Consider the following 25071-nt stretch of genomic DNA (forward strand, 5'->3'; position numbering starts at 1 on the left):
GAACTTTCCAGAGCTCTTGCCAGTTTTATATTTCAATCTTTCTCCTTTGACAGCAAAGCCTGACTTGTTATAAACCATGCAGAAGGAGATGGTAGACATATGATCACCCTTGAGATTTTAGCTCAACACTCATTTTCATCAGTAGTGCTCCTAAGGGGAAAGAAAGAAAAAATAGCAACACACTCACCGACTTAAACAGAAAAGATTTATGGAAGCAACTGGCTCATTTTTTAATCGATCACGTAAACATGTGGTCAGCGCAAATTAACGTCAAGTACAAAGAGTGCTATTGTAACAGAGGTTGTATATCATACTCGTATAAACATACATCAAAAAAGAGAACCTCCTGATTCAGATGATGCCAGAGCTGTCATTCAACAACTATAACAATCAAAAAAACAAACTATTAATTCACTGCTCCAGCTCCAATGGTATTCCAAAATACTTGGCTAAACAATAACAACGTAGGTTTATCATGGCAGGTTTTGTTACTGTAACCAGACTCAACACTTGAGCATGTTGTAAGCTATTGCTATTGTTGCATACTATACAAGACACTATAGGCAAAAATAGCTTCTTTTTTATGCACTGGTCATGAAAAATGGTAAGATTTTAAGCTATTTTGCTTTCATAACACTTCTTTCAGACAAGTGAAAAGAAAACATCAAAAATACACATTCAAGTGTTTATTTTACTACACATCTATTGCAATTGTACATTTCAGTTACAATACATCTACAGCTGAGGTCAAACGTTTACATACACCTCGCAGAATCTACAAAATGTAAATTATTTTACCAAAATAAGAGGGTTCATACAGAATGCATGTTATTTTTTTTTTGTACTGATTTAAATAAGATATTTCACAAAAAAGACGTTTACATATAGACCACAAGAGAAATAATAGTTGAATTTATAAAAATGGCTCTGTTAAAAAGTTTACATACATATACAAGTATCTTCTGTAGCTTTTGAGGGGCAGTACTAAATTAAAAAAAAAAAATTGAAAGTGAGCTTTTGAACCTTCTGTATATGTAAACTTTTGAACAGTATATGTCTTTTATGTGAAATAGCTTCTTAAGGTCAGTACTAAATAAAAAATAATATGCATTTTGTATGATCCCTCTTATTTTGGTCAAATAATTTACATTTTGCAGATTCTGCAAGATGTATGTAAACTTTTGACCTCAACTGTATCTTTAAAGACAGTTTTTTTAAAATTGTGAACATTTATTTATTATTTTTTGATGTTAACAGTATTTTTTGGGATTTATGGAGACTTAAAAGCACACAATCCAAAAAAAACCCTTCAACAAAATGAAACAATTGGCTTTATCCAGCCAATTTCTATTCTGAACTCTAGAAAAGTGCAACTCTTTATTTCTACAAAACAATGACATTTCAAGGCCTACAAATTTCTGACTGTTTTTATTATTGAAGAAATTAGTGATTTTTTTTATTTGATAATGCAGCATTTACATAATCAAACATTTTACAGGCCTACAAAAATGTCTTAATGTACTGTGATTAATCAAGTAAGTATAGTGATATCAGTTAATTAATATTTTTACCTATTTATCTGTGGTGCCTTACAAAAAATATACCAGCATGTAACAGTGCCATCTTAAACTTGTCAACCATGTTTAGTAGTTGTTCTCAGCGACTCTTTTCTGTTTTAGTATCTTTTTTTCGCGTGTGATTTGTAAGGAGGACTTTATTTACATAAATATACATAAACGTATAGCAAATATTTGAAAACGGCGATGTTTATAGTGATTTGGTTACGGGGATTTGTGCATTTGGGAAGGGTTGGCCGGACGTGCCACGTCACACAGCGTGAATCCATCTATTGGTCAAACACAAGCATATGCTGCTCCTTTTTCCTCCCTATGGCAGTTTTACGCCCCAAACAGTAAATAATATTTTGCCCAATCAGCCTAACAAAGCTCATACCTTCGAGAAACACGTTTATGTTTGCCATATGCAGCTTTAATCGGGTTTGCAATCGCTCCTAGCAGTCGCTCCCTTTGTGTTGGTTTCTTTTGCATCACTTTTCAAGACAATGGAGTCTCTTCGCCATCAGCGCTTGCAGCCCGGTATCGGATACGGAGCGAGCGCGACCGGGACCCTCCGCTCCCTGCGGCCCGGTGTAACCGGCACTCTTTCCTCGGCACAGGGTTCCCACGTCTCGGTGTCTGCCTCCCCGGGGCCGCCGCCACCACCGCCGCCCCTTCAGCTCCACAGTCTCGGGTCTGGTATCATGGGCAGCGGGTTCGGTTCGGTGGACATGTCGGCGGGTCTGGGTCTGTCCAACCCCACGAACCCGGCGGTTCTGAGAGAGGCAGTGGACGCGGTGGTCCGGAGCTTTGCCAAACACACGCAAGGATACGGCAGGGGTATGTGGGGTGAACATGGAGATGTTTTGCACATGAGAGCATGAGGGTCAATGATAAACAATGAGAAATCTTTACATTCTTTAATAAACGTAGTTAAAAATGTAAATGTAAAGTTCTTAGAAGTGTAAACATTTGTATTTAAAATGATTCATATATTAAATTTCATATATCATTACTTACATTACTGTAAGTTTATATTAAACACACGTGAAAGAACAAATCTTTTATTTTCCCAAATTAGTTTTTGTATAATGAATGTTGTTAAGTTTTCCTTGGGGTTACTCAGTTTGACCTAAATGAAACTTACCTATTCTTAAAAATTATATAATATTTAGTATTGTAATATTTTAGAATCAATCAATCTATCTATCCGTCTGTCTATCTATCTTTTTTTTTTTTTTTTTAACATGACCCAGATACGTTAAACCCTCAAAATATGTGTCCCTGGACCACAAAACCAGTCATAAGGGTACATTTTTTGAAACTGAGATTTATACATCATATAAATTAATAAATACGATTTCCATCAATGTATGGTTTGTTAGGATAAGACAATATTTGGCTGAGATACAACTATTTACAGATCTGGAATCTGAGGGTGAAAAAGTTGTCCAAATGAAGTTCTTAGCAATGCAAATTACTAATCAAAAATTAAGTTTTGATATATTACAAAATATCTTCATGGAACATGATCTCTACTTAATATCCTAATGATTTTGGCATTAAACAAAAATCGATAATTTTGACCCATACAATGTATTTTTGGCTAGTGCTACAAATACAAAATACCTCTGCTACTTAAGACTGGTTTTGTGGTCCAGGGTCACATGTGTCTCTTAATTCAGACATTAAAAACATGATCTTCATAGGATAGATTGTCTTCATCCTCTGAATTACATTTTCATGTATTTTTGAATTATTTAATAGCCTAGATCCGGACAAAAATGTGCCACTTAATTGACCCACATGCAAAATATTTCAACTGTATTGCAACTTCAAATACATTTGCATTTGCTTAAAATACAAGAATTTAATTAATGATCCTAAAACATAACTTTTTGCAGTGTCTCAGCAGTAGGTGTTTTGAATCTTATTTTCTTCTATATATTGCATGAAGATAAGCCTATATTTAGAACCGTTAAGATTTTTGTATTCATTATAAATTATATAATAGCATTTAAATGTATGTAAATTATGTTTAAAGTAAACAGGAACAATAAAGTCACAGAAAGGCAGTGGAAATAATTCCACTAGGAAAAAAAAGCTTAATTTTCTTGCAGTATATCATTTTTTTTTGATTTTCAATATATTTCCCAGCAATATTAAAGAATTTTATGCAATTTTAGCTAGATATGTTCTTCATAAGATGCATTCATGCAACAAGACAGCATTTTGCACCACCATAGGTGTGTTTAAACATTCGATTCGAGCACTCTGACATGCTGACCTAATTACATTACATGGATTATTGTCGGATAGACTGTTCCCAATGTTCTTTAGAGGCAGGTTAAGTGTTTTAATCTACCTCTGAGACACCTCAGACTGTACAAATGCAACCCCCAAGAAGCTTAGCTTTCATTTGCAGAAAAAAACACCATTATATATTTGTGCTTAAGTGTTATCTGCGGCTGTAATGATTTTAACAGTTGTTCCCCTGTTGTTTAACCCCTGTTCACATACACCACCCTTATTTCCTGTTAGATGTAGTATCTAAGCAATTCCACAACAGCAAGCTTCCTTTAAATCAGCCATTCAATAAACATGTGCTTTTCATTATGTACTGAGACAGTCATAGTGTCAAAAAAAAAAAAAAATTATGAAGTTGTTTTGTAAAAGCATTTCTGTATTTGGCTTTATTCAGTAATATTAGAGTCACCCTGCAGTGATTAATTATATCTGTATGAGCTTCTTTCTTCTGTTAAACACACAAAAACAGATATTTTGAACCAAACAGTTGCTGGTAGCCATTGATTTCAATAGTATGGAGTCAATGGCTACCAGAAATGGTTTTGTGTTTAAAGAAAAGAAAGAAACCCCATAAAAGGGTGAGTAAATGTAACCCCGGACCACAAAACCAGTCTTACGTAGCACAGGTATATTTGTAGCAATAGCCAAAAATACACTGAATGGGTTAAAATCTATCATTTTTCTTTTATGCTAAAAATCATTAGGATATTAAGTAAAGATCAAGAAATTTCCTACCCCAAATATATCTTACATTTTTATTAGTAGATAGACATTTAAACCGAGTAAAAAAAGAAATCCTTGATTTTCACCACAGTGCATCTCTTAAGTTACTTCAGCTTGAACAGAACATGTTTGAACTCACGAGTCTTAAAATATACAAGAATGGTGTTGTATACTCTGATATGATGGTTCTGATTCCCACAGTGAATGTCGTGGAGGCCTTGCAGGAGTTCTGGCAGATGAAACAGTCACGAGGCGCTGACCTGAGAAACGGAGCTCTTGTTGTCTATGAGATGGTCCCGTCCAATAACCCCCCTTACGTCTGCTACGTCAGTCTCCCCGGGGGAAGTTGCTTCGGGAGTTTTCAGGCAAGCAGTATTTCTCTTTACATTTTCCAATGCATTTGCCTTGGAGCTTCAGATCTTCAGAAAATAAATAATTGTGTTTTGGTTGCCATCTGTGTCTGCATATTTTTTGCCTAATGTTTTCTCTTGAGGATCTCTCGGAGATGAATTCTGTGAGCATCTTCAGGATTCGATTACACTGTGGTTAAATAACATCTTTGATCTTCTCAGTTCTGCCCGACCAAAGCTGAAGCGAGACGGAGCGCGGCCAAAATTGCCCTAATGAATTCTGTTTTCAATGAGCATCCATCTCGACGCATCACAGATGAGTTCATAGAGAAGAGTGTTTGCGAGGCTCTAGCCTCTTTTAATGTGAGTTCTCACACTTATCTCAGGGTTAGTTCACCCAAAAATGAACGTTCTAGTGTCATTTAACCTTATTTTTCTTCTGTGGGACACAAATGCTGATTGATCTTTTCCATGTAGTTCCAATGAATGGGCACTTCATTTACTTTATTTGATCAAAATACACTAAAAACATCAGTATTGTGAAATATTGTTACAATAATAATATATTTTAAAACATAATTTATTCCTGTGATGCAAAGCTGAATTTTCAGCATCATTACTCCAGTCTTCAGTGTCACATGATCCTTCAGAAATCATTCTAATATGGTAATTTGCTGCTTAAGAAACATTTATTATTATCAGTGTTGAAAGGAGTTGTTCTGCTAAATTTTAAATGTCTTTACTGATCAATTTAGTGCATCCTTGCCAAAAGGAACTACTAATTTCTTTAAAATCAAACCCAGAAACCTTTAACAATAGTGTATTGTTGACATTATTGACCTTTACTCGTCTGTATTTACTCCAGGGAAACAGAGAAGAAGCTGATAACCCAAGTACAGGCATTGGTGCTTTTCGGTTCATGTTAGAGTCTAATAAGGGGAAATCTATGCTGGAGTTCCAGGTAAGTGAGATCATTATTGGACCAAATGAAAAATCGAGTAAAAATTTAGATTTTAATTTTTAACGTTTTCTTTAGGAACTGATGACGGTTTTCCAGCTTCTCCATTGGAATGGTAGTCTCAAAGCCATGAGAGAAAGGCAATGCTCTCGTCAGGTGAAGACAAATATTTTATTTTCAGTAGTACTTAAAGGAGAAGTTCACTTCCAGAATTAAAGTTTCCTTTACTCATCCTCATGTCATCAAAGATGTTCATGTCTTTCTTTCTTCAGTTATTAATTAAGGTTATAAATTAAGGAAGGAAAAAATTCCAGGATTTTTCTCCATATAGTGGTCTTCAAAGGGGATCAACGGGCTGATGGTCCAAATTGCAGTTTCAAGGCAGCTTCAAATGGCTCTACACAATCCCAGCCAAGGAATAAGGGTCTTATCTAGCAAAACGATCAGTCATTTTCTTAAAAAAAAAAAAAAATTCTATACTTTTTAACTACAAATGTTTGTCTTGCACTGGCTCTGCAATGCGCATGCATATCTTCGTGCATTGCGTAATCACATCGGAAAAGTCACGTGTGGTTAGTTCTTCGTGTGTATGGCAAAAAACTCATGTTCTCATGTTCTTCTCCAACTTCAAAATCATTCGACATCAACCTTTTTTTTGTAAAGAGTGTTTAACTTTCTTTGCACGTTCGCTTTGTAAACACTGGGTCGGTACTTCCATGTGTGAGGTCGAGCCAGTGCAGGATGAGCATTTGTGGTTAAAAAATATATAAATTTGTATTTTTCTTAGAAAATGACCGATCGTTTCGCTAGATAAGACCCTTATTCCTTGGCTGGGATCATGTAGAGCCCTTTGATGCTGCACTGAAACTACAATTTGGACCTTCAACCTCTTGGCCACCACTGAAGTCCACTATATGGAGAAAAATCTTGGAATGTTTTCTTCAAAAACCTGAAGAAAGAAAGACAGGAACATCTTGGATGACATGGGGGTGAGTATATCAGGAAATTTTCATTCTGGAAGTGAACTTCTCCTTTATAAGAGTCATACCATGAAGAGTCATATGTACGTTCATCTTTTAAAATAAAATAGTTTAGTGCATGCTGTAACTTTCAAATCTCAAAACTTCCTCCTCACTCCAAAAATACCAATTATTAAAATTATTCTGACACGCTCGCCTACATTTACATGTCAGTAACAACTATTTTGAGCTCAGAAACTTGGCCGACTCAGTCATAGTGAAATAAAAATAAAGAAATTGCATAGAAACTATTGTTCCTAATACTAGAAAAGCAATGAAAAGCAAAATGTAGGTGAGTCCACCAACAGATTTAGGAGCAGAGAGAAGCTGCAGATTGCAAAAAAAAAAAACTTACTTGACATAATGTAAACATTTACCAAAATGTACTAAATAAATAAATAAAATATGCAAAAAGGTAAACAAAGCTATAGTTTCCGAGGTAGTTTAGCTTGATATACTGTAATAACTCCAACTAAAAATTTATTTAAAAAAAAAACAAACAATATAGACATAAAAATAACAAAACCACAAAAATGCTAAATGAAAATAGAAAATATAAAACTTAAATGAATTCCGAATATTCATAAAATAACTATAATAGTATCTCAATAATAGTAAAATAACTGGCAAAAATGTTTGAGAACATTTGAACTTTGCATAACAAAACTAAGACTAAAGATTTACACTACCAGTCAAACGTTTTTGAACAGTACGATTTAAAAAAAAAAAAAAAGTCTCTTCTGCTCACCAAGCCTGCATTTATGTTCCAAAGTTCAGCAAAAATAGTACAATTTTGAAATATTTTTACTATTTAAAATAACTGTTTTCTGTTTAAATGTATTTTAAAATTTATTTTAATTTATTCCTGTGATTTCAAAGCTGAATTTTTAGCATTAGTACTCCAGTCGCGTGAACCTTCAGAAATAATTCTAATATTCAGATTTGATGCTCAAAAAACATTTATTATTATTATGTTAAAAACAGTAGAACTTTTTTTTCAGATTTCTTTGATGAATAGAAAGTTTTTAGAAGAACAGCATTTATCTAAAATAAATAATTTGTATAATTTCCCCCCCAAAAAAACTGCTCCAAACTTTTGAATGATATGGTGTATAATGTTACAAAGGCTTTTTATTTCAGATAAATGCTGATCTTTGGATCTTTCTATTCAAAAAAGAATCCTTAAAAATGTATTCAGCTGTTTTAAATATTGATAATAAAAATAAAAATATTTCTTGAACAGAAAATCAGCATATTAGAATGATGTCTGAAGGATCATGTGACACTGAAGACTGGAGTAATGATGCTGAATTTAGCTTTGATCACAGGAATACATTTTAAAATATATTCAAATAAAAAGTAGTTAATTTAACTAGTAAAATAAAAATAGTTCACAATTTTACTGCTTTTGCTGCATTTTGGATCAAATAAATGCAGGCCTGGTGAGCAAAAGAGACTTAAAAAAAAAAAAAAAAATTAAATATCTTTTGACTGGTAGTGTATATATTTATTTTCTTTTTTATTTATTATTATTCCCTTGTTAGTTTCTTGTAAATATTTATTTGCCTCATTAATATGGCCTGTCTATGGTGTGTATAACAGTCAGACTTTTTGTAAACAGGAAGTGCTTGCTCATTACTCCCATCGAGCGCTAGACGATGACATGCGTACACAAATGGCCGCTGACTGGGTCAGCCGAGAACACGCTTTATCCGGTACCATCAATCGAGAGATGGCCGCCACCGAGCGCGAGCTGGAAGAGGCTCGTCTGGCAGGACGGGAGCTGCGCTTTTATAAAGAAAAGAAAGACATTCTGCTAATGGCAGTGGGGCAGCTAGGTGGGTCAAACACTACAACTCTGCCCTGCACATGCTGAAGAGAACGAAGACGTGTCAGACGTGGCGTATGATTGTACCAGATAGCACTCCAAAACAGTCTTTTTTTAAACTTGTGTATGTGTGTTTGTGTGCAGAGAATCAGCATTTGACTAATTCCGTAGACAAAAACGACAATATGTTTCTGTCTCTTTGATCTGAACATGTAAGGTATTTTAAACTTGAACAGAATTAAGCGCTATATTGCTATTATTCCTATACCAGTATTATCCTCCAGTGTTATCGGTTGACTGTACTGGCACGTGGACCTACTATATCCGGAAAATCAGATTTGAGGCCTTCTTTGCATTGTACCACTCATGAATCCTATTACACGTGGGCGCTGCTTTTTTAGCTAACTCGCCAAATCACTGCCTATTCGTTTTTGTTGGGAAATTCAGTTGTCAACGTCATTTATCTATCGCTTCACACAGTACAGGTTGATCACAGTAGTATTCACTATTCTGCTTTTACATTCACATAATAGCCTTGCTCGTTTATTTCATATACATGTGCTTTTGGTGAATATACAAGCCTTTGCTTTGTAATGTTAATCTTAAGTATGTTTATGTAAACACACATTTATACAGTACTTTTAAGTTAACTAAACTTTTCTACGAGAACAAATTGCCTTAGTATAAATGTTTGCTAAGGAAGCGGCCACACAATGTTTTCATAATACAAAGGTCAGATTTTCTCACACAAATCCTGGCCCAGGAAACGTGCCAAGGCCGTTTCCTCAAGCCTTCTGACTCTGAAAAACTGAATCTGTGCCCTCATTACATTGCCTTCTGTTACTTTTGTGATTGTAGAGCAGTCATGCTCATTCGAAGCAACGTTTTATTTCTACCTCCTTTCTGAAAGCTTCTGTGAACATTTATGACTGTTTACGCAAAGAAATAGTTCACCCAAAAATGACAGTTTGCTAAAAATGTATTCACCCTCAGGCCATCTAAGATGTAGATGAGTTTGTTTTTTCAGAAGAACAGATTTTGGAGAAATTTAGCAATACATCACTTGCTCGTCAATGGATCCACTGCAGTGAATGGGTGCCGTCAGAATGAGAGTCTGAACAGCTGATAAAACATCACAATAATCCACAAGTATTGTTGATAATAATGGTTTCCTCAGTGAAAAAGTAATCACATCTGAATCAGATGCAATGCAACTGCATATTTCTATAATATGGATAATATTTCTATAATATAAAAAATGAAATATGCAAATTGAGCATTGTTTACAAGTTAAAGCAGTCCAAAGTAGTTCTACACAATTATGTCAGTGGATTTTGATATGAGGACAACAGGGGATGGACTGTTTTTGTACTAGAGGAAGTGTTTTTATGGAATATGAACCGTTATTTTGGCAAGACAAAATGTGAAAATGCCTTAATGATGGATTTGTTTCTTCAAAACATGCAGTTTTTCACACAACAAGACGTTAAATGATGAACTGGAGTGGTGTGGATTATTGTGATGTTTTTATCAGCTGTTCAGACTCTCATTCTGACGACACCCAGTCACTGCAGAGGATCCATTGTTAAGCAAGTGATGCAATGCTAAATTTCTAAATCTGTTCTGATGAAGAAACAAACTCATCTACAATAGTCAACATTTGAAGTGAATCAAAACCTTTCATTGAAGTTGTCCTAAAACTAAAACAATGCCCGTTCTTGTCTTGGAAAAAACATTTTTGAACTTTTTTTTGATCCACTTCAAATGTTGACTATATATCTCGATGACCTGAGGGTAAGTAAATTCATAGCAAATATGTGACCATGGACCACAAAACCAGTCATAAGGTTCTATTTTTCGAAACTGAGATTTGTATATCATCTGAAACGTGATGACCTGAAAATAAAGCTTTCAGTTGATGTACGGTTTGTTAGGATAGGACAATGTTTGGCAGAGATACAACTGTTTGAATAAATGTAAAAAAAATCAAAACATTGAGAAAATCACCTTTAAAGTTGTCCACATGAAGTTCTTAATAATGCATATTACTAATCAAAAATTACATTTTGATATAGTTACAGTAGGAATTTTACAAAATATCTTCATGGAACATGATCTTTACTCAATTTCCTAATGATTTTCAGCATAAAAGAAAAATAATTTTGACCCATACAATGTATTTTTGGCTATTGCTACAAATATAACCCAGCGACTTAAAAACAGGTCCAGGGTCACATATGCATTTTTTGGAGAACGTTTACTTTAAGATGAGCGATGCTTTACAATAGGATGCTTGATTCGGTGCAACAGGAAATAAAACCATATATACTGCGTCTTATAGACACTTGTTGGTTTCCCAACTCAGAATGGTCCTTATAGCCTGTACTATGCTTATAAAATTAGTTTAAATCATCAATATACAATCAAATATTTTTAAATGTAATCGCATTCTTATTCCATCATCATAAATAATTGTATTATATCTGAGCATAATGCGTTACTGGGTGAAGTGGTGATGTAAACTTGTTTGTTAATGTTTTGTCCCGTTATTTGTTTCAGTATTAGGGGCTATGACCAGTTAGATACCTTTCAGATCATTTTAGATCAGGAGAAGCTTTGAAGTATCACAGCTTTCTCCCTAAAAATGCATTTTAACAGACTAGCTGCAAAATCCTGATATTAGCTCATCACAATGATGCTTAGTGTAGGATGTGCATGGTGAGAAACATCAGTGATTGTCATTAGCCAGACACAGATGTGAAAATGTACTTTTAAGGGCTAATTGTAATCACTTGTTCCATTGTTGTGGTGCAGGAAACATCATAGTTTAGCTGCAGAACTGTCTTAATAATTCTGTTAAAGCCCTGGTAGTTTATAGGCTGGTATTATAATGGTAATATAGACAGTCTGTATTACAGTTCTTTACATGACATAAAAAATAACTATTAATTGTTAAAATAAAGCTGTCACTGATAATCTAAAGCCCCCTTTTTTTAAACTTTCATAATGTGGAAGATCACTTCAAATTATTATTTATTCATTTGAAACCATGTATTTTGTGAAATGACAATGATACATTTTGTGAAAGATGGCCGTTACTAAGTACTATTTGCAGTTATAGTAATATTTCTTTTTTAATGTAATTATCACGTTTCTGAAAAGAATTTCTGAGTGTTCTCTCAATGTGATTTTTACAAGATCTCTATTGTTTGTATTTTGTCATATGATTCCTTCATATGCCACTAAAGTGTATTGAAATGTAAACTGCATTGCATATACATTGCATATTACATTGTGTATAATTTTATACAATTTGTTGGGTCTTTTCCCTGCTGTTTTTTTACGCTCTTGTTTACCAAAATTATTTTTCAAATAATACTCAAGGTAGTGAATTTGAATCAGTGCATGTGAATACATTTTATACATTCTCTATTTGTTTTTGTATGAGTAGTCTGCCATTTTACATGTTTTATAAGATTTTGATGCGTAGCCAGTTTTTTGTTGATTTTTATTCTTTACAAATCAATAAAGCAATTTTAATCTTACCCATTTTACAGGTTGTGATCCATGACGGTTAAAAAAAATCTGAAAAAACATAATCAAGTCAGATACATTTCACAGTAACTACATGTAAGTATGGAAGCCCATCACCACCAAATAAGAAAAAATCATGCCTTAAAAAGTCGAATTATGACATACTTAAGTCATAATTACGAGATAAAAAGTCAAAATCATGAGATAAAAAGTTGAAAACTGACTTATAAAGTCATAATTATAAGATTAAAGTCAAAAATATATATATATATATATATATGTATATATTACTTATAAAGTCATAATTATGAGATAAAAAGTAGAAATTATGACTTACAAAGTCAAAATGTTAAGATAAAAAGTAGAAATTATGACTTATAAAGTTGAAATGAGATAAAAAAAAGTCAAAATTATAAGTCATAATTACGAGATAAAGTTCGAAATAAGATAAAAAGTAGAAATTATGAAAAAGGTTGAAATTATGAGATAAAAAGTCAATATTATTACTTTAAAAGTCGAAAATATGACTTATAAAGTCGTCATTATAAAATAAAAGTCAAAATTATGACTTTAAAAGCTGAAATTATGACAATTAAGTTTTATTAAGTCATAATCAAGTGAAATTAAGTCATAATTACAAGTTAAAAAGCTGAAATTATGACAATTAAGTTTTATTAAGTCATAATCAAGTGAAATTAAGTCATAATTACAAGTTAAAAAGCTGAAATTATGACAATTAAGTTTTATTAAGTCATAATTAAGTGAAATTAAGTCATAATTACAAGTTAAAAAGCTGAAATTATGAGATAAAAAGTCATTATTACTTTAAAAGTCTAAAATATGAATTATAAAGTCGTCATTATAAAATAAAAGTCGACATTATGACTTTAAAAGCTGAAATTATGACATAAGTTTTAAGTCATAATTAAGTGAAATTAAGTCGTTATTACTAGGTAAAAGGCTGAAATTATCGAAATCTAAAAAAACATCGAAATCGTGACAAAAAGTCGAAATTATGAGATAAAAGTCAAATTATGACTTTGAAAAATCGAAATTATGACTTAAGTCATAATTACAAGATAGAAAGTCAAAATTATGACTTAAAACGTCGAAATTATGAGATAAAAAGTCAATATTATTACTTTAAAAGTCAAAAATATGACATATAAAGTCGTCATAAATTAAAAAAAAGTCGACATTATGACATAATTAAGTTTTAAGTCATAATTAAGTGAAATTAAGTCATAATTACTAGGTAAAAAGCTGAAATTATGAGATAAAAAGTCGAAATTATGACTTTGAAAAATCGAAATTATGACTTAAGTCATAATTACAAGATAGAAAGTCAAAATTATGACTTAAAACGTCGATATTATGAGATTTTAAAAGTCAAAATTATCTTCGAATAATAGAAGACTTCTATTGAGCAAGGTCTTTTATTTTGAAACCAGTTCACTTAGGTATCTAGTTATATGATTGCCGTTATAAATATATGTGTATATATATATTTGATTATAATATAATACAACAATTTGGAAAACACGTGTTGTACTATACTGGTATACTATAGTACGTACAATTTCAACTCGTTAAACAAATTGACGTTCTGATATTTTTGTCTGGCAATATAAACAACCACCCATGTAGGGGTCCTTTAACATCTCATTGCATTTCATGTGTTAGGGAACGCAATGACAGTTTGTGAGACGTAAGTGCAGAAATACATGTGAATTTTGATAGAGTATTTATGCTGTGCTACGGTCGGTGGCTATGATTATTATTTCCAAATAAATAAATTCATTAATCTTCTATCGTAAAGTGTATAACGTTAGTTTATATCATGTGGGCGGTCGCATCATCAAGGTTTGTCCTTCAAAGCTGCTGGAATCTTGCAAATCTAAAATCTTCCTTGAGTCGAATACAGAATCTGTCACAAACAGCATGCAAGGTAAGCGGCAGGAAAACAACTCATCTAGATTTAAAACACAATGGCAGATATTATAGTGCTGTATTACAGTTGAGCATGTATGATTTATGACTGTTATTATTGTGACGTCGTCTTGCCCAGTTGCAAATGAATTTATTTTTATAAACTCTTAATATTTGCTGACTCAACACAGATAAACTGTAGTTTATACATGTACGTATTTAACACTGAATGCTGGATTTTTCTAAGTATTTCTAATGTAATCTTATTCCAGAATACAGTCATTGTTGAACGCTGTTGGAAAGTTCCTTTATCAAAAGAAGGAAAGCCACCCAGACTACATCCTCGACGACACAGGGTGTACCGCTTGGTTGAGGACACAAAACACAAATCCCAGGACAAAATGGAGCTCATCCTCACTCAGACGGTGCCCAGTGAGTGCTCTTGCCTTATGAAAAATTGTTAAGTATGATTTCAAAACTGGGTTTTTTGACATACATATTTATTTGACAGAGCTTGGTGGACGAGGCGACACAGTTTTTGTGAAAAAATCATTGGGCCGCAACAAACTGCTACCCCAAGGCTTGGCTGTCTATCCTTCGCTGGAGAATAAAGACATGTTTGCAGAGGAAATAAGGGTTAGTTTCATCTTCAAATCAAATCATAAAGGAGCAGTTCACCCAGAAATGAAAATGTACTCACCCTCAGGCCATCAAGGATGTAGATAAGCTTGTCTCTGCTTTGGAACAGATTTGGAGAAATGTAGCATCACATCACTGGCTCACCAATGGATCCTCTGCAGTGAATGGGTGCCGTCAAAATGAGAGTCAAAAATTATAAAAACATTACAATAATCCACAAGTAATCCACATGAGCAATTAACATCTTATTAGGTGAAAACATCTTATTGATGAATCTGTTTCCTACAAACACTTAGGTTTTCACTTCACAAGATATTATTTGTTGGACTGGAGTGGTGTTCATTACTTGTGGATTATTATGATGTTTTGATCTTCTTAATCTGACGGCACCCATTCACTGCAGAGGATCCATTGATCAGAAAGTGATATAATGCTACATTTCTCTAAATTTGTTCCAATAAAATGAAAACAGACTCATCTACTTCTTGGATGGCCTAAGTGTGAGATTATTTTCAGCAAATTTTAATTTTTAGTCGAACATTATTAACATCATTTCAAGTGTTCACAGTTTTCTTTGTTTTCCTTTTAGCTACTTCGGGAGGGACGGCCAGAGGACAGAGTCCAGACACGCACAGGACAGCTAGTGAGTTACCTTTTGTGTTTTGGACTATAAAACATTAATATGTTTATCCAAAACGTTGTGTGTTTGACTACAGAATGGCACGATTTATATTTTGATATTGGTTTCCACATGAGCTGCTTCAAACTGTCATTGTGTTTATGTTGCAGACTGTTGAATTTCTGAAGAAAGCTCAGCTTGAAGTTGCAATGCACACTTCAATTCAGTACTCACTCACTAAAGAGATTGTTTGCAGACAGTTTCTTAGACGGGTAAGATAAAAACTTGATATTTAAAACTCAGAAACATTGTGTGTGTAAATAAATACATATATATATATATATATATATATATATATATGGCAAATTGCAATTATATATATATTTATTATTATTATTCATATTATTTTTTTTAGAGCACTAACGATTATTTGGTAACTGAGTAATTGTTCAAGTAATTGGTTACTTTTTTTTTTTTTGTGGTAAAAAAAAAAAATAGACCTTATTGAATAATAGCCTTTAAAATGACTTAAACAGAAAAAAATAAAAATAAACAGATCTACACTGCCCTCCAAACATTTGGAAAAGCCCTAGAAAAGTGGGGTTTTGGACAGTATTGGCATGAATCCTTTTTAATTTGTAATAATTTTGCACTGATAAGGGACAACATAAAGTATGAAAACATATTTTATTACAAGAACAGTTTATACATAGAAAAAACTTATCCATATAAACATATCCACCATTAGCAGCTATTACAGCTCTGCATAATCTGTGCCTAAATTCACTGTATTCTAAACTTAATTGTCAAGTCAATTGTTGAAGCTATTAAGGTGTGCTGACCCACAAATCTTTTAAAAACCTGGGCCAAGTTTAAACCAGTAACCAGGCATCACAGCTGGAAAAGGGGCATGTCTGACTTTGACGTGTATATTGCCATTATTATGTAATCAAAATGAAAATTATTATTGCTGCTCTTCAATGATAATGTCAACTTACTTCAATGTATTTGCACCAAAAAATGATAACTTTTGGAGGGCAGTGTGTGTGTGTGTGTGTGTGTGTGTGTATGTGTATATATATATATATATAATATATATATAAAAAATTTTTCAGATTTGCTGTAGAATCCACTGTAATTTCTTGAATATGTGGACATCAAAACGTGTAAACTCAGAGTGAGGGTTTCAGTAACAACATATTGAGAAAGATTGCGTAGGTTTATAAATGATTTACCTTACGAATCTGATAAAGTGCGTCGTTCCCAGATGACCAGATGAACGTTATAATAAACCAAAACTCACAACAATATGCAGAGAGGGAGTTTGAGACGCTCCACACACGTTAATGATAATAGTTCTCGTCTATGGAATAAGCCACTTCCGGTATTTTGCAGGTTACTGGACATGTTGTTTTTTTTTTTTTAAATCGAGTACTCGAATTGGATCAAAGAATCATGACAGCCCTAGTATATTTGTGTGTTAACATTGTTAACGCAATCCAATGCAGTGTTGTTGTTGTAGTTTTTAACTGTATTTCTGTCCACAGCTTGGCGTGGTTGTGCCCACACATGCCTTGACTCTTCCAGAAGAGCCCATCACAGGGCCCGGAGAGTACTGGTGCAATGTCACAGTAAGTACATTGACTTTATAATACAATTTTATGGTAATTTTGCTCAAATGCTCTCATATAATTCGCTAACTGCTTGCAGAGCTTGCTTTCTAAACAGTATTTCCTCTCTCAGGTGAACGGAGTGGACACGGTCAGGGTGCCCATGTCTGTGGTGCCGTTTATTGACCCCAGCCAACGGCTGCTGATGAAGAAACAGGAAAAGCAAGAGCAGTCGGATTCAGAATAGTGTTTTCTTTGCTAAAAACGTTTCACAGGAAACAACTTTGAGAATATAAACAAGGAATTTGTACAAATAAAATGCAATTTTTGTTAGTTTCTTTTTGTGTGGTGTGTTTTCCTTATTTTTCAGACACATTAAAAACATTTTTTAAATAAAATAAAATAAATGTATATTTAAATAAAATAAACATACCTCACTCACTATGTAAATGCTCACTAAGAACAGGGAGCTGAAGTGTGTCTAGTCAAATAAAAAAATGAAAAAAAGGGAATTTAAAATGTGACTGACTTTTAAAAAAAAAAAAATATATATATATATATATATATATATATATGTGTGTGTGTGTGTGTGTGTGTGTGTGTGTGAGTGTGTGTGTGTGTGTGTGTGTGTGTGTGTGTGTGTGTGTGTGTGTGTGTGTGTGTGTGTGTGTGTGTGTGTGTGTGTGTGTGTGTGTGTGTGTGTATATATATATATATACATATACACACTTGGGGGCAGCCGTGGCCTAATGGTTAGGGAGTCGGGCTTGTAACTGAAAGGTTGCGGGTTTGAGTCCCAGGTCCGGCAGGGATTGAAGGTGGTGGGAGTGAATATCCAGCGCTCTCTCCACCCTCAATACCACGACTGAGGTGAGTCCCTTGAGCAAGGCACCGTTCCCCCAACTGCTCCCCGGGCGCTGCAGCGATAGCAATATGGCTGCCCACTGCTCTGGGTGTGTGTTCACGGTGTGTGTGCGTTTGATCACTTCTCACTACTGTGTGTGTGCACTTGGATGGGTTAAATGCAGAGCACAAATTCTGAGTATGGGTCACCATACTTGGCCACATGTCATGTCCTTTCCTTTCCTTTCCTTTCCTTTCCTTCCTATATATATATATATGTATGTGTATATATATATGTATGTATATATATTTATATATTTTTTTTTACATTTTAGGATGTGGTGTTACTTCCTCTTACCCATATTTCTACATCACTATCCACTTGTTTTTGTATTTTTTACAATATAAAATCTAAATTACTGTTTTAATTTGTAATACAGAGATATGTAACTCTCAAAATATGTAAGTTTGGGGAATATAGGAGAATAAAAACTTTAATGTATATTTAAAAATAAAAAGAATAAAATAAATACTCAGTATGTATTTATACATTTTTAAAAACGTTTTCTTATAACATCAAAAAAATTTGAAGAGAACGTAGTAAAAATGAGCATGTACTTCATATTCAGGTTCATTGATCAATTTAATGTTTGTGCGTTGAACTCATTCCTACATTTTGAGACATTTTTATGCATTAAATTCCTTTTAACCTTCTGCAATGTCAAATTATATTGTGAAGCAACTTTATTTTGCTCAGGTTTGTGTATATTTATTTCTGGCAGTGATATAGGAACTATTTCACACAAAAGTGATTTTACACAAAACGAAAATTTTAGTATATTTTCTACAGGTGCAATGAAATAGTTATACTTTATTCATGGTTCTACAATTAAGAATCAACATTCATATGAAAACAAGCAGCTAAAACAATGGGAAGATTCACTCAAAACACTTTTTTACAAGGTTTTTTGGTAACACTTTACAATAAGATTATATATATTAACATTCCAACATGTTTAATATTCATTTGTAGCTATACATTAACATTACTTAATACATTATTAACAATTAACACTTACCAAAATTAATAAACGCTATCAAAAAAATCATATTTCATGTTGCATTGACTAATGTTAACACAGAGGACCTTATTGTAAAGTGTTACCTTTTTTTTCACATCATTAATTTCTATGTCACTGCTCACTGGCAGTGTGGAAGACGAAACCCTCCCAGACAAACAAACAAGTCATGACGTCCCAATCATTTAATAAACAAATAAATCATGTGAACCTACACAGCTACTACTATGTTACAGGTGTCCCAAAACCTTGTAACAAACCCCAATGTAGATCAAAAGGAAAGATAATATTGGGTAGACATTTGGGAGCCGTCTCAAACATAGCAGCCAATAGAGATTACAGTCCTTTACTCCTTTCTGAAACGTTACGAAACTGGTATTACATCTCTAAAAGCTGAATCTATACATCGGCTGCAGTCTCTGACAAAATCTGCTCAACGTTAGGTAGAGGTGGTGTGCGCAATATCTTGATATCCAGTCTGTTAGAATCCGTACTTGGCTTGCGTTTGTCGTCGAGTCAACTTGTTTTCGGCCCAGTTGTTCTTGAGTTCCAGCTCACGTTCCTTGGCCTGATGAATCAGATATGTGATTTGGTGCTTGCGTCTCTGTTGTCCTGTCGGCTGATCTCCTTTTTTCTGAAAACGAGATGGAAAAGTCAGCATCTTTTTTCATTCATCTCCTTCAAACAGAGAAAACTGACACTTGAGATGCTCACCTTGCTGAAGGACTTGCGCGGCTCTGCCTCTGCCGTCATGTTCTTTGTCATCCATTGCTTATTGCCGCTCAGCTGATCGTCTCCTTTGATTTCCAGGAACTTGATTTCCTCTCTTCCACGATTCTGTTTGCCCTGCAGTCGCCGAAACTGGAAAAACACGCACAAAAAAAAAAAAAAAAAAATGAATTGAATACTATCAACCAGGACAGTCATGGCAAAACTTGATGTCATGATGCTGGGATGTAGGTTGTGACTTATTCAAAATTTTACATCTATTTTGAAATTTTGATGTGAAGTACTTTTCATCATTTGTGAGGTAAACACACACCTAAGAGTAATATTCATGGTTATGGAGTTAATAAAAAAAAAATAATTAAAATAATTAATCAAAAAATAAATCAATATTACTAAGAAATATATATAAGATATATATATATATATATATATATAAATTATAATAATACTATTAATACGTACAATCAGAAAACAAGAATTTAATCATTGAATTAAATCATTATTAAATCATTTTAATTATTTAATTATTAAAATTGCAAAATTAAAAAAACATTGCAATTACTATTGCAATAATACTATTATAGTGTACAATAAAAAGCATTATTTAAAATATGTATTTTTCATTATTAAAATTACAAAGAAGAAACAAATTAACATATTACAAAAAATACATTTTATATAGGAAATATTACTATTGTGAAAATACTATTATACTGTACAATAAAAAAGAATATTTAAATAAATACATAAAATGTTGTTATTGTTCTAAATACTTTATCACTATTTAAATTACAATAATTAAATGTATAAAAAAATATATTACTATTGCAGTACTATTATACTACACAATAAAAAAAAGAATCTAATAATAGTAATATTATATTATTATTATTATTATCATTATATGTTTTCATTACTATTTAAATTACCATATGTTACTACAGTTTCATACAGAATATATATATATATATGACTATTATACAGTTTTTTTATAATAATAATAAAAATTACAATACTAATATTTAAGTCTGAGTGAAATACATGCATATTCAACATATTCAATCTATTTATGTGGGTAATACTATACATGTATATATTTTGTATATAATATTGTTATTGTCCTAAATAATACTTATAGTTTCTCACTATTTAAATTAAAAAAATTAAATTAATAAAGAAATATATTACTATTACAATACTGTTGTACAGTACAATAAAAAAATAATCAAATTATAGTAATTATTATTATCATTCTAATTTATTTAATTTTTATTTTAATTAGTGTAACTACTTGTTAATATTAATGCTATATGATAAAATAGACATGAAAGATATCAATTATATATATATATATATATATATATATATATATATGTGTGTGTGTGTGTGTGTGTGTGTGATTATAATATTATTGGGATACTGTTTAATTTTAAAGAATAATAATGAAACTACAATACTAATATTCATGTCTATGAGTGGAATAAATGCATTTTTTTTTTTTTTATTTCTCCACGTATTCAAGCAATTTATGTGGGTCATATTTCAGCTTAGAAAATATGGAAATCCATATCAATACAAAACAAACACATCCCTGAATAATAGAGATGCTACAAACAACTCACTGCTTCATCATTGAACATTGATGAGGACCCTGAATCTTCTTGCTCATCAGCCGCAGGGTTCGGGCCTTGGTAATATCCCTCACCATAGTAATCCTGACAAACATATGCATAAAACATCAGCTGCTCACAAGACAAGGAACACACTGGTGTACGAGGCTTATTAATAATGACATGTTTTACCTGTGGAGAAGTCTCTGGCAGTGGAATTTCGGGATACTCCTGGTACTGCTGTTGATATTCTCCTGTCTGATAGTCTTGCATGGCTCCGACTGACTTACTGTAACTGTCTGCATTAGAAACAAAGTCCAACGGGGCGTCTTCCACACTGGAGGGTGGAGGGTGTAGAGAGGGAACATACTGCTGAGAATGGGGGTTTTGAGGCATCACAGGCTGTGCTGCTGAGCTTTCCGGAAGGGAAAAGTAGTTCTCTGGAGCAAGCTCATCATCACTTCCCTCTTCATCCGCAGCCATTTGTTTGGCTAGCTGCATCGCTGCTGATTTCGCAGCCGCTTTGATGGCGGATGGGGACGGGCTGGTTCCAGAAAGACCCTGGGACTTCGCTGGGGTCGCTTTTGGCTTATCTGATCCGGGGCGTTTGGTTAGGGTGTGTGGCAACAGGGGCCGCTCGGTCTCCTTCACCACCAGATTCTTAGGCTGGGGCAGCAGAGAGGACAGACCACCACCTCCCTGAAGAACATGGAGGAAAATATTCTTATTTACTATGACGATAAATCCACCCAGACCATTTATACATTTGAAAATTATGATGAAAAATGGGCCACTGAGAGAACGGTATGGTAATGATGCCACAAACAACAGCTCATTAACATATCCCCACCCACCTTAATTCCTTATTCATGAGGGAAAGAATTACAATCCTAGCAAGCATTATAAATGACATAATTGAGTGCAAAATTATTTATATAAAACTACTGATTTAAAAACATTGTGTATAGAAACAATAAATTGTGAATATGCATATTATGCATACAAATATTTAAGCAGCTTGAGAGCAGAAAGATTTGTTTGTGATTCTCTGATTGGTGGAGATTTCTGCAGAATCATAGCTAATGTAGTTTTTCAACTGCAATTTTACTGTTTTACATGATTATTTAAAAAAATTATTTAAATAATGTGGGTTGATGGCTTCCGGAAAAACATATACCATCAATTAAGAACCCCATAGCTAAAAGTAGGTCTGTTTTCAATGGTTTATAAGTTCAAAAATAAATCAATAATGAAATAAAAATTAAATCACCCTCTGCAAAACATGAATGAGATTTTTACCCCTGAAACCTGATTGGTTTACTCTGTAAAAGAACAGTAGTAAACATATTCAATAGCTAATTATACATGATTAATATCTAAAAATATGTATGTATCTATTTATATAGATATTTAACAATTATTTAATACTTAATAATATTTTTATAGATTTAGATACTAAAAATAGTTTGTTTAATCCAGCTAATTATCAGTATAAATAATTTATACCTAATATATTTATATCTAATTATATATTACATCTATATACACTACCAGTCAAAGGTTTTTGAACAGTAAGATTTTTTTTTTTTAAGTCTCATCTGCTCACCAAGCCTGCATTTATTTGATCCAAAGTACTGAAAACGCAGTACAATTTTTAAATATTTGTACTATTTAAAATAACTGTTGTCTATTTTAATATATTTTAAAATGTATAAAAAAAAATTAAAGTGCATCATTACTCCAGTCACGTGATCCTTCAGAAATTATTCTAATAATTTGCTGCTCAAAAATTTTTTTTTATTATTATTATTGTTGTTAAAAACAGCTGAGTAGATTTTTTTCAGCTTTCTTTGATTAATAGAAAGTTCAGAAGAACAGCATTTATCTAAAACAAAAATCTTTTGTAACACTATAAATGTCTTCATCATCACTTTTGATCAATTTAAAGCATCTTTACTAAATAAAAGGATTAATTTCTATAATTTCTTATAGAACACACTGACTCCAAGATTTTGAATGGTATAGTGTAAAATATTAAATAAAGGCTTTTTATTTCAGATAAATGCTGATCTTTGGATCTTTCTGTTCATCAAAGAATCCTGAAAAAAAAAGTACTCAGCTGTTTTAAATATTGATAATTATAATAAAAATGGTTTCTTACACTTAATTATAATAAAAAATGTTTCTTAAACAGCAAATCAGCATATTAGAATGATTTCTGAAGGATCATGTGCCAGTGAAGACTGGAGTGATGATGCTGAAAATGTACCTTTGATCACAGGAATACATTACATTTTTAAATATATTTAAATAGGAAGCAGTTATTTTAAATAGTAAAATTATTTCACAATATTACTGTTTTTGCTGTACCTTGGATTAAATAAATGCAGGCTTTGTGAGCTGAAGCAAATTCTTAAAAAAAAAAAAAAAAAAAAAAACATTAAAAATTATTTGAAATTTATTAAAAACTTTTGACTGGTAGTATATATGTATATATATATGTTTTTTTTTAAGTCCTAAGGGTAAAAAAAGGGGAAAAATATTTTGAAATTAAATTACACCTTAGATTACAGTAAAAACACAGTAGAAATTACAGTAGAAAACATTTTTTTTTTTCCATACCTGAGGAGCTGATTTCTTTCGGACTGGTTCGTCATCATCAGAATCAGACTATAAAAGAAAAACACCATCAATCAGAAACAGTTTCACTTAAACGATTTGGCATTAATGGATCTGTAAAACTCACATCTGCTGGTTTTATTTCAGGAACGGTGATTTTAACGGGTTCTGTGCGTTTCTTAGGTTTGGGCAGATCCATAATCATCCTTTTAGGTTGAGGAGCTGATGTCTGATCCGCGCTCGATCGGATCTCCGGCTTTTTCGGCGCTGGCAGAGATGCGAAAAGTCCGCCGAGCTTTCCCGCAGGTCGAGCAGACGAACCCGGCGAGTCATCGCGATCACTGTCGTCGCTGCTGTCGTACGCTACCAGAGACATCGCCACCGACCACTTCAGTTCAGTTCATACGAGAGTGAATCACACACAAGAATCGCTGACGAGCTGCTTTTACATCACTTTCACCAAAGCAGCTGCACTGATCTCATATCCCACTGTACTTACAGGTATAACGTTATATGAACAAATATTGTGTATAAATATCAAACCACAACATCGATACCAAATTCGCCTCCGGATAATTCAGCGCTTGCAGTAGAAGCTGTGCTTGCATTGGAAATTCAGATTTTAAATTAGGATTTTCTTTGCAAAACGCGAAGAACACGTGAATATACTAGTATAAACAAGTGCTAACTGTTAATAATCATAAATCGTTCCTCTCTAACCATTCAGAACCGTAAACATTTTTTCTTCCACCATCGTGAAGTATATCCTCAACATCCGCTGCACCGTTTCACATTATTCGGCAACACTGACACCAACTGGACTGGCGCGAAATCTCATCAATAAACATGACCTACCGTGATAATAAAACAATTAAATGAAAAATAAAATAAAATAAAATAATAAACAAATAAAAAAAATTAAAATAAAATAAAATACAAAATAACTGGAGTGGAATCTCATTAAGAAACATGACGTACCGTGATAATAAAACAATTAAATTAAATTAAATTAAAAATACATAAAACGAAATAAGAATAAAATAAAATAAAATAGAATAAAATAAAACAAAAATATAAACATGACCTACCGTAATAATAATAAAATAATTAAATAAAACG

The 25071-nt window shown here is 32.8% G+C and overlaps 3 protein-coding genes across 3 annotated transcripts; 2 read left to right on the forward strand and 1 right to left on the reverse strand.

Moving 5' to 3' along the window:
- The first annotated feature begins 1526 nt into the window (after window positions 1-1526).
- On the forward strand, window positions 1527-12297 carry lix1l (limb and CNS expressed 1 like). Its single transcript, XM_051136537.1, has 6 exons — window positions 1527-2396; window positions 4788-4951; window positions 5159-5299; window positions 5802-5897; window positions 5973-6050; window positions 8535-12297. Exons 1-6 carry the CDS (start codon window positions 2063-2065, stop codon window positions 8787-8789), a joined length of 1068 nt encoding a protein of 355 aa, XP_050992494.1. The 5' UTR covers window positions 1527-2062; the 3' UTR covers window positions 8790-12297.
- A 1621-nt stretch (window positions 12298-13918) lies between these two features.
- On the forward strand, window positions 13919-17409 carry mrpl9 (mitochondrial ribosomal protein L9). Its single transcript, XM_051136205.1, has 7 exons — window positions 13919-14223; window positions 14477-14636; window positions 14716-14840; window positions 15433-15486; window positions 15633-15734; window positions 17010-17093; window positions 17206-17409. The coding sequence occupies exons 1-7, from the start codon at window positions 14116-14118 to the stop codon at window positions 17317-17319; spliced, it is 747 nt and encodes a 248-aa protein (XP_050992162.1). The 5' UTR covers window positions 13919-14115; the 3' UTR covers window positions 17320-17409.
- Window positions 17410-19338: 1929 nt separating this feature from the next.
- prcc (proline rich mitotic checkpoint control factor) lies at window positions 19339-24726 on the reverse strand. The gene is made up of 6 exons (XM_051137614.1): window positions 24080-24726; window positions 23956-24003; window positions 21526-22032; window positions 21346-21438; window positions 19709-19855; window positions 19339-19628 (listed from the first exon to the last, which is right to left on the reverse strand). The coding sequence occupies exons 1-6, from the start codon at window positions 24326-24328 to the stop codon at window positions 19476-19478; spliced, it is 1197 nt and encodes a 398-aa protein (XP_050993571.1). The 5' UTR covers window positions 24329-24726; the 3' UTR covers window positions 19339-19475.
- Between the last annotated feature and the right edge of the window lie 345 nt (window positions 24727-25071).

Source organism: Labeo rohita, chromosome 19, assembly GCF_022985175.1.
Source record: "Labeo rohita strain BAU-BD-2019 chromosome 19, IGBB_LRoh.1.0, whole genome shotgun sequence".
Lineage (NCBI taxonomy): Eukaryota > Metazoa > Chordata > Actinopteri > Cypriniformes > Cyprinidae > Labeo > Labeo rohita.